The 11,155-nt window shown below is 41.1% G+C and overlaps 2 protein-coding genes across 2 annotated transcripts in view; both read right to left on the bottom strand.

Annotated features, from left to right (window-relative positions):
• Positions 1–8,872: 8,872 nt before the first annotated feature.
• On the bottom strand, positions 8,873–9,253 carry LOC111869336 (protein GVQW3-like). The gene has a single exon (XM_023860792.1). The coding sequence runs from the start codon at positions 9,251–9,253 to the stop codon at positions 8,873–8,875; it is 381 nt and encodes a 126-aa protein (XP_023716560.1).
• A 277-nt stretch (positions 9,254–9,530) lies between these two features.
• The window catches only part of LOC111869335 (zinc finger protein 271-like), a 12,985-nt gene continuing 11,360 nt past the window's right edge, over positions 9,531–11,155 (bottom strand). The window contains exons 2-3 of the mRNA XM_023860791.1: positions 9,642–10,449; positions 9,531–9,565 (exon numbers count right to left, since the gene is read on the bottom strand). Of these exons, the coding sequence (XP_023716559.1) occupies positions 9,531–9,565; positions 9,642–10,449 (843 nt within the window). The remainder of the gene's footprint in view (positions 9,566–9,641; positions 10,450–11,155) is intronic.

Raw genomic sequence — 11,155 nt, 5'->3', positions numbered from 1 at the left:
CTGAGGCAAAGTATAAAGAAGGAGAACAAGGACGTTTTGTTTCTTTGCTAGAAGGGAAGATAAAAATTTATTACAGAGAATCAAGAGCAGTTTGTCAGTAAAACTGATGAAAAGCCCACAGGCATTTAGAAAATGTTAAACATTTATGGCAATGAAGAAATGTACAGAGCATACAATATGAGACAAAAGATGATCTGGCCAAGCAAGAAGTGATTCAAATGTGGAAATGTGACTAAGATTATGAGAAATGATTGTCCAGAAGTTACAAGAAAAACTGAATATGAAGAGAACTACTGTTAGAAAATAACACAGCTGCACAGAACGAACAAAAAATATTTATTGCTAAGATACTTAATTATAATATGTACAACATGACTAAAGAATGACAAGGATAATTACTAATAATTTTTATTTCATGCGTCCTGTTGTGTTATAATATACAATTTCTTTATTAAAACTGTCACAACACAACTATATTAAGGTCAATGCCAAGTTTGGCTCTGCTACATGTTTCGGCTATTAAAAGCCATCATCAGGCAAATACATGGCTAACATATATACATCACTGAACTGCAGTACTAGTAAAATTGGATACAATAATATTAATTATATTAAAATACTTGGCATAAAAATGCAATAAATTAGACTATATAAAACACAAGTTACGGTATAACATAATAACAAAATTCTTCGAGTAATGCTTTACATCATTGAGTCAGTCGTTTTTTTTTGTGATTTTGTTGTGATCCCACAGACAAACTGGAGTATTCTGTATTGTGTGTGTATATAATAAACTGTTTTGGAGGCTCGTGATGTAGATGTAGTAATATTAATGTTAATTATTTAGTCAGTGCCTCATCTTACAAAGTATTGTTCATTCTGTGGGGAATGTAAATGACTTTTTATCAGTATTCTTGAAAAGTTTAGCAATAGATCTGATTTCATGGCTGAAATAGGTAAATGTAGTCCATTTCTTTGCGTAGTATTTTTTTTGGATGGTTTTTGTGTTAGTTGTATGGTATTTAGTGCATAGTTATTATTATTTAGTATAGTTCTAACAGTGTTCTCTTCTGTGTTTTGTTGTTATGTGAAAGGGCATATCGATTCACTCGATTAACGAGAAAGCTTATGGCAGCTTTTTTTTTTCAAATGGGTGACATGAATCATTGTGGATGATTAGGTCAGTAATTGTTGGTTTTCATGTGTTTTCTTGATGGATAAATCCAAGAAATTGATTTTATTATTTATTTCTTTTTCCATTGTGAATTTGATATTAGGGTGGATATTGTTCAATTCCTAGAAAGTATTTTCAATGTTAGTTATATGGGAATTGTAACTAAATGTAATTTTGTTCCAAAGATATTGACTATCAAAGAGAGAGAATATTTTTTGGACCCCCCTGTAGATGATTAAAATATCGTCAACCTATCTATAATAATCTGTTATTTCGTATTTTGTCAAAATAACAATGATAGTTGTATGTTCGAGGCATTCTATAAATACCTCTGCAAGAATTGCTAAAGTTGGTGCTCCCATGTCAAGACCTTAATTTTGTTTAAACCATTTGCCATTTACTACTACGTGAGCACACGTAGTAAAGACAAGCAGCGGCACGCACACGGGAAGACTACACAGAATAACACCTGTACAGTGTGGAAACAAGAACTAGCCGCTCCAGCACTTTAGACATAGGGCGAATAACCCTAACAATTTTTAAATTTTAAATTTTGAGAAAATTTTCAAGGATTTTAAAATCATAACTAAAGATTTTATAGTGCTACTATAGGAAAATCAAATTTGATGTGTGCAATATAATCAACATACCAGACACATATCAATGAGGTAGATCTTGATAATACGAGGAAAGAAAACAACAATGTGTTTTTAAATGTTAAATTTTAGACTGGGTTCAGTGTGGCAGCAACGTTAAGAGTATACACCTGATGATGGCCGATAGAGGCCGAAACATGTAGTGTAGAAGAGAACAAGATCAAGGACATATAATATATATTGTTTGCACTTGGGACGGAGTTTGTGTCATTTATCGTGTAGAGTGCAACAGGATGCTTAAATATAATATTGTAAGATACTGAGACCATAGTAAAATAACACATGCTCACCAGAAGACACACACACACTTGTAGGATACCTGTAGATTCTAAAGGTTTCTGGAATTGCTGGATTTTTGGACTTTGTCCATTGTCCTGCTAGAAAGAGCTCCTTCTAATGGACCCAGCAGAGTAGTCGAGCCCACCCCCCCTCAAGAGGGGACCGAAACAGACCCAGTTCCTGAAATGTTACATTCTCTTGTTTTCTGAACATCAGACAATGAACACAATCCGAAAACCCAGCAAGTGATTCTGAGTGATATACATTTTTTTTTTCCTTGGCACTACAGCCCCAGTGGGCCTAGGCCTACCTCCATGAATTCCGTTCACTTCGGTTTTTCTAGATCTAACACATGCGGTAGGACTCCTTGGGTGAGAGATCAGCTTGTCACAAGGCCTCTACCTGTAGACAAACACAGAAAAACGCACACAAACATTCATGCCCTCAGTGGGATTCGAACCCACAATCCCGGCTTCCGAGCTAGCGAAGACAGTGCATGCCTTAGACCGCTCAGCTACCGTCACCGGCGAGTGATATACAATACCAATATTAAATTCTGAATTTTAGTGAATGAAGTGTAAGCCAAACATTTTTTCTTCTCCTTCAGTTAAGGTACAGGCTTCTATGTCATGTTCAGTCTCTCACTTTCATTCTGCCTATCTTCTTTCACATTCACATTTCTTATTACCCAAGGTCTGTGCTGTTATTTGTCTCTTCATCCATGCTTTCTACATGTCTCTGCACTGTCTTCTGCATGTCAGACCCTCTGCTGCAACAGCTATATCAAGCGGCTGTTTCGCTGCACATAGCATGTGTTCACAATGTGACATAAAATTTATATACAATAAAACAGTTTCTGCAACTAGTGGAATGCGAGGTCTCAAAAATAACAACTTCCATTAATGATTTCCAACTCAGCTCCCTGGAGTTACTTACATATTAGTAAACTGAAAAACACGTACTGCAAAAATACATTTCTTGAAAGAAGACAAGCTTTGCTTCAGTCTGGTGGGAATACAGGGTTTGATAAACTGGGTGGATGCGAGTCACTGCCCTGTGACTTATGCCCTGTAGCATACTGTACTACCCCAATGTGTATAACAGGGGAACCCAGACTTACTCACCATCAGAGACACATTTGGGTTGCTTCAGCAGCCAGTTCCAGACAATCAATCTAGAAGTTCTAATGCCAAATATTAACCAACTTTACACAACTACACCTTTCCACAAAAGCTACTGTTTGCTTAGCTCCTCAGTGAATTACCAACATGTTATAGAATGCAACGGTTAAAGTAGTGTGGATCAATACTCTAATTCTATATACTTCTCTGGATGTTGTGTGAAAATCTGAAAAACAAAACTCCAGTTTTTTCCCGTTTATTACGCTTTAAGTTAAGTGCTGCATTCTCCGATTTAATTAGTTAAATAACCGTGCAGCATTGGAGTGGAAAAGCGATTTATATGCCCCCGGCACTGAAGGGTTAATTACCATTCACAGCCAGACACTGGCCCCTATCCTGAGCCAGATGATTTCACTCCATAGTCCCTCCTTTAAGCATATAGAATACACAGCATCAGCCTACCTTCACACTCTCCTGAGGACAACTGCAACTTGCAAATCCATTTGTGCGCTGCCCACTTCTTTATATGGTGGAGAGACACAAAATGGAAAACATATTCCAGGACCATGGAACAGGATCAGTTCTGGTGATGCAGCGACAACCAACATGTGGTGACACACAAGGAAGAGAATGTATGGTACATCTTATGCAAGATGAAGCAAGCATTCCTTGGCAAGAAATGTGTTAGCAATCAGAGCTCACTTGCTCAGAGTGACCAAGAATTAGCTTCGGCTATGATGCAGTTCATTCAGGCAGTGAAGAAAATGAGTATTGGGAAGGGGCATAACTGCACTGAATTTAAGTACAATTAAAAGCTATTCCTCGTGTCATTCCACTACATGAAACCTCTGAATTCCAATTAATAATATTAATGACGCTGACTAATTCTGTTACAGAATTATATAATTATATTGAAACTTACTTCACAATTTTAAGCTGACTCTTTCCCACTAAGGCAAAGGAGACCCAAAGCAAAAAGGAGTGCCTCAGTGCCAAAACCCTTTCTTTTTTTATCTCATTACAGACCGCTCAGTTTCTCTGCTGATATTCACAATGAAAATATGTAAGCAAGTCTTTCTGGAGCCTTTCAATTCAATTCTGTACTACTCTATTTCTCCACAAGCAGAATCAACCCACCTTTGTTAAACTTTCTTTTTATAATCAATATACCAAGTTTCCTGCAAACAGATATCTCGTATGCAATGTCCAATAAAGCGTAGTTTGTTTTCATCTGACCAATCCATAACAGTTATCTCAATATACTCAATCCAAGTGATTTATCAATCTGAAACTAACAGATCAACGAATTTACTCACATGTAATGGCAGAAGAGCACAGATAATGTACAGCAAAAAAGCATATGATGCTGCTGAATTATGTTTATAAGCTGTTGATCAGTTTCAGTGATTACACTCAACTAATCATTAGCTTCCACTGCTGAAGTAACCTTTATGAGTCGAAAGACGCCGTATGGGGACCTTTAAAGTAAAGCTGAGTGGCCGAACGACACCGTATGGTCACTCGTAGTCCACGCGTGTGCACAGTGTTTTAAAATATAATTTTAAGATAGAAATTCTCGTTCTACTTATATTATTTTTGGACACCAGCTTTATAAGTAGACTGTCTTCCCTCCTGCGTCATCTAACTGAATGTTGCCTTCATGTGGAACTGTTGGAAACATCCGGAAATGCAGAGTCCAATGTCGCACTTCACGCGTTTTGTCTGGATGTAACTTCGTTTCCTATGCCAAGAGCACACACGACATCTCAATCTCGAAGTAGAGGAAGTCGGCCAGTGATGTCGAGAGGCCTCCTCTAATCGAGATATCGCCGATGACACAGCAGGAGGTCGACCCATGGACTGTTGAGGGCGAGATGGACCCCTTGCAGCATGTACCAGCATGTTGCACACAAGGGCGAGACGAAATTCTCTGTGTGACAATTTTGTGCCACAGGATGACAACAGGATGAAACTGTTCAGAATCGTCATATCCAGGAAATGGAAAAATAGTTTGTCGATTTCCAGGTCCGACGACTGATGCTATAACTGACTGCCATTCTGTCTGCTTTGTCGACATAACCCATGTGCGTGTTGTAGTCGGCAACGATTGCTGGCTTGATGGCATTTCCATGCTCATCACAGAAACTGCCTTCTGCTGGAGGACAGTGCATGTTTGTCAGTATGTAAACGTCACGTTTGTCCTTCCAAACTAATGCTGTCAAGTTCTGTCTCACCCTAACACGAATGTCACATTTCTTCAGTTGAAATTGTCTTCGTCGAAAATCGTCAGGCAAGCCCTTCCGATTAGGTCTGACTGTCCCACAGCATGTTATGTCCTTTGTCATCAGTTCCTCAAACAAGTCTGGTGACGAAAAGAAATTGTCCATGTACAGTGTGCCAACCACGCTCTGCTACCACTTGTACCACCTTACGGTCTGCTACCACAGCACCGTCACTCTCTGGCACCTTTCGGCTCCGTCTACCCTTCCTCAATCGGAGGGGGAAACGGTGCTCCATCATACGGCTCTCGTGCTGTGCTCGCATGCTCCCTAAGTTAGAGTAAGGGATCCAAGTTAGCAGTGTGGTAAATCTAGTTACAAATGATGGCAATCAATATAATAACAAATAACAGAATTTAATAAACACAACTAACACATAAACAAAGACAAGAATTCATCGTCGTTACAGTGCACGAGCCCAAGAAATTAAACAGAACAACTCAACTAATTGCACATTTACATGCTCGCACACAGCGGCATCTAACTTGGGCAGAATGGCCCATATTTACTGGTGCCACAATTTGCCTTGGTTGCATGAAAACATAACTACTATTTTCTAGCCGGGCCACAGGCTGAGTCTAAACCAAATACACAATATAAATTATAAACACGTTTAATTAAACTGGTACGAGTCGCCGCCGTACTACAAACCCAACAACGGGTGACCGCGGGCGATCTCGCCGGCCGTGAACCAGCCCACTACTTGCCGAAACCAATTTTGGACTCCCAGCCGAACAGGAATTTGACAATCACTCTGGCTGGCTCGGCGCCGCAAGCAAGGCCCTATGGATCCATAACCAGAACTGAACTCTGAACTCGAATTAACTTCCAAGCTAGGCTCCCAGGGGTAGAAAGGAGGGGAGAGGGCAACACCACGTGACCCAGTGCCACATGGAGAGGGGGTGGGGGATAATTTTAAGAACCTCGATCAAGGGGCTGGAAACCCATGACGTCATACTGAAGCCAGTGCATGGCTCAACAGTTTGTGACCTATGCCCTCAATACATCTGCATAGGTCCCTAACCGTAGCATGTGTCGCTGTCACATCTTGGTCGGCACGTGTTCTCTCTTTTCCTAGATAAACCTTCATGTCATAAGTATACCCAGCGGCATCACAAATTTTGAAGATTTTGATTCCGAAACGTTCATGTTTCTTAGGAATGTACTGCCTAAAAACCACCCTCCTTTTGAATTTAACAATTATCTTGTCTATGGCCAAATGTTCGGAAGGGTTATAATATTTTTCATATGCATCATTCAGAGTGTTGAAGATGGTCCGAATTTTCCATAGTCAGTCATAATTGTTGGCATTCCTGTCAGTTTCCGTACTGTTGTCTGCAAAATGAAGAATGTGTACAAAATAGTCGCGTTTCACTGTGTTAGAGTAGAAAGGCGTGGCAAACTGTTCTGCAATCTGCCAGTAGTCCTTTAGTCTGTCTCTAATGTCATGTCCCATTTGAATGATTATTCCTAGAAACTGAAACATCTCGGAATCGGTCACGTCAAGCTGCGGAGAACGCCCGTCTTGAAGTTTGTCTAGGTACTGGTGGTAGTACCTATTCGTCTCTTCCACCAGCAGACGGATAATCCCTGCGAAGCAGAGCATGAAAACGCAGAAAGGGGTGGAATCCCTATTTACGTGTGGAGCTTCATTGATATTTAACCCCATAGCTCCACCGGAATAATTATTCACACGCCTCCTGCCATGCTGGTGTGGTGGTCCCCAGGTTGCCGACGAAGATGATGGGTCTTCGTCGGCTTCAATTTCTGAATCTATTTCTTCCTCGCTGCTATCTGAGTCGTCTGTAGCACAGTCAGAATCTGTATCATTGAGCTGTTGGGTCTCAATTTCATCTTCTTCCAAACGATACGAGGCCATGCTGGATGTCTTATTCAACTACACCACGCACTACGATTGGAAGTTCTGGCAGTACTGTTTGTACAGTTCGGAGAATCTGTGTGTGTCTCGTCTCAGATATAAACAGTCTGAGTGTGTCAAGGACAGAATATGATAGCTTCATAGCTTCGCCCACACTTTTGTATACAAAGAGGGTCCAGTACTTGGAATGTGTTTTATAAACAGAAGCTTCCAACCCACTTGCAGATAAGATGGTACGAGAGTACGAATGATGTCAGCAGCAGGCATATGTACAGCAGAAACTGTATGCATATTTCTGGACACATTCAAAATTGAGGGATTTTTTTTTTGGAATCAGTGTAACAATTTTTACAGATTCTAAAATCTGTAAATTACAATATCAGATTCTATATTCTTTCTAGACAAAAGCAGCATTTATTTCGTTCATCACAAAAATTGCAGAAATCACAGCATTTTTAGTAACATGATTACAATTTTTATTACTCTACAATGGCGGGCATTTAAATTAACTCCGGCCCGCGGCCATTACCGGAATTTGAATGGCTTGTCTCTTAAAGGTTAACATCATAACTGTAGGAGAATGTCATGTCATGTCATGTCTGTTTCCACTCAACAAGACAGGGTCTTGTACACATTCAGCAATCAGAATCAAATGGAACTCATTTGCACAGATGTTTTGTACCATGGGACTCAGTTCATTTCCCGTCAGTTTGAAAGGTTAGCAACAACAATCAACTCAAACATACAGGGTTTGTCCAAAAAGTAATGTCAGTGAGTCGATTAAAAAACATTTATTGATTAAATAGGTACAACACATTAAAAGGCTTCAAAATAGGCTCCTACTGCGTCGATACATTGCTTCCAGCGAGATTTCCAGGCATCGAAGGCGTCATGGTAGGCCTCCTCCAGAATGTCCTTTAGAGCCTTGGTGCAAGCCTCTTTGACTTTGTCAACTGTTCCAAAATGATGTCCTTTCAAGGGAGTTTTCAAGTGCGGAAACAAAAAGAAGTCTGGGGGAGCCACGTCAGGACTGTAGGGCGGCTGGGGAACCATTGGCACCTTTGAATCGGTCAGGAAGCAGGTCACAAGAAAGGCGGTGTGGGCTGGCGCATTGTCATGGTGAAGTTTCCAATCGTCCGCGATGTCGGGCCGGATGCGATAAACCCTTTGTTTGAGTCTCTTTAGCACTTCCACGTAGAATTTGGCGTTAATGATTGTACCATGTGGTACAAACTCATGGTGGACGAGCCCCCTGATATCAAAGAACACAATGAGCATGACCTTAACCTTTGATTTGCTCATTCTGGCCTTCTTGGGGCGAGGGGATGCCGAGGTGTGCCACTCGACACTTTGCCTTTTTGTTTTGGGGGTCGTACTCAAACACCCAAGTCCCGTCACCTGTGATGACATTGTCTAAAAAGTGAGGGTCACTTTCACACAAGTCCAAAAGTTCTTCGCACGTTTCAACTCTGCGCGATTTTTGGTCATCCGTTAACACTTTGGGCACCAGCTTTGCGCACACTTTTCGCATCTGCAAATTGTTCGTCAGTCTCGTGAACTGTACTTTTTGGAACGTTTAATGTCTGTGCCATTAAATGAACCCTCAAATGACGGTCTGAGTTCAAAAGTTCTCTCACACACATCACATTTTTGTCGGTGGTGCTTGTTGATGGCCGTCCAGCGCAGGCTTCATCGCCGATCTCTTCACGGTCTTCTAAAAAGGCCTTGTGCCACCGGCAGGCCTGACGTTCTGACAAACAATCATCACCAAAGGCCGTCTTTATCATAGGAAAAGTTTCCACTGCAGACTTGCCAAGTTTCACACAAAACTTGATGGCAATCCCTTGTTCCAAGGAGCGCTGCATTGCGGTTTGCACGGGAGACAAAAACGAGTTTCATAGAAAATCCTTTTGCCACTCTCAGGAAGTTCGGAGATGACTAAGCGACCGCGCGTTCATAAGCTGACTTCCCCCTCCACCGATCCCAACCAGTCTGAGCACGCTGCGACGTATAGTCACTTCACAATAAAATCACTGACATTACTTTTCGGACAAACCCTGTATTGTAGCATGCCACAAACAGCAAAACTGTCTTACATACAACAGGAAAACTGTGGCATGCTACAAGTCACATACTGTTCCTTTAGTCTACACCCATCACTGCTGGTCTATGATTTACTGCATACATCAACATGTATGCGCTTATGTCTCTTCAGATGACTCTGCCGACCGAATGACTTATTACATACATCACAACAAAATGGCTTCTCCCCCCTATGTTTGCACTGATGTCTCTTCAGGTGGCTCCGCTGACTGAACGACTTATTACATACATCACAGCAAAATGGTTGCTCCCCAGTATGTATGGCCTGATGTCTTTTCAGATGACTCTGGTGACTGAATGACTTATTACATACATCACAACAAAATGGCTTCTCCCCACTATGTATGCGCTGATGTCTCTTCAGACTGCTCTGCTGACTGAATGACTTATTACATACATCACAGCAAAATGGTTGCTCCCCAGTATGTATGGCCTGATGTCTTTTCAGATGACTCTGGTGACTGAATGACTTATTACATACATCACAGCAAAATGGTTGCTCCCCAGTATGTATGGCCTGATGTCTTTTCAGATGACTCTGGTGACTGAATGACTTATTACATACATCACAGCAAAATGGTTGCTCCCCACTATGTATGCTCTGATGTCTTTTCAGATGGCTCCGCTGACTGAATGACTTATTACATTCATCACAGCTAAATGGCTTCTCGCCACTATGTATGTGCACGTGCCTCTTCAGAACACTCCTCAAAATGAATGACTTATTACATACATCACATATAAATGGCCTCTCCCCACTATGTATGCGCTGATGCTTCCTTAGACGACTCTTACAGCTGAATGACTTACTACACCTGCTGCAACAAAATGGCCACTCCCCACTATGTATGCATCGATGTGCTATTAGAATTTGCTCTTGACTGAATGAATCACCACATTCATTACAGGAATATCGTGGCTCCTCACCATGTATGGGTTGAAGTTCATTCAAATTACCCTGGAAAATGAGAGTAAATAACATGAAAAATCATAATAGGAAGATTCTGAAGCCCCAGTACAGTGAGATGTTAAATTGATAGGCATGAGAGTGGTAACAGGGAGGGGAGGAAGGGACAGAGAGAGCACACCCCCATGTGTGGTGTGCGTCTGAGTCCATCAGCATGCATGGAGGTTTCTGATTCAACAGAAGTTAAGCTGCACTGCCACTGTTTAACAAATTCCAAATTAAATAGAATTATGCATTTGTAAGGCTGGACAGGCATCTAATTAATAGTGGAAAGGCTGCATATGGTCCAGCAAAATCTCTGAAACTACATATATATATATATATAAAAGGCCTCAAAAAGATGAATAGCATAGCAACAGTTCAATAGACACGTCCACCCTGATACAATGAACAAATACAAGGTGTGGCAATAAAGAACCCGGATTACTTCTATGACTCATTTCCGGCCACGTCATTGACGAAGAGGAGGGTAGGGCATTGACCCTTGGACTTCCCTCTACCGTCACACAAAGTTTCATTCACGTGCATCGGTTAGTCTGGCCGCGACCATTGTTAGAAGCGGATCGTGTTTCTGAGCTCCGTCGGAATAATGCTGAGTGCTAATGCAGAACAACGTGCTAACATCAAATTCCTCACAAAACTTGGAAAATCTGCCACTGAAACTTACAATTTGTTGACAGAAGTATATGGTGATCAG

The sequence above is a fragment of the Cryptotermes secundus genome, unplaced genomic scaffold (genome assembly GCF_002891405.2).
Source record: "Cryptotermes secundus unplaced genomic scaffold, Csec_1.0 scaffold541, whole genome shotgun sequence".
Taxonomy (NCBI): domain Eukaryota; kingdom Metazoa; phylum Arthropoda; class Insecta; order Blattodea; family Kalotermitidae; genus Cryptotermes; species Cryptotermes secundus.
The sequence above is the reverse complement of the archived record's forward strand: the minus strand, read 5'-3'. Positions and strand labels throughout refer to the sequence as shown.

What these genes read in the sequence shown, in the direction of transcription:
- LOC111869336 (XM_023860792.1), bottom strand. Translation starts at nt 9,253, where the DNA reads ATGCAGCGCTCCTTGGAACAAGGGATTGCCATCAAGTTTTGTGTGAAA.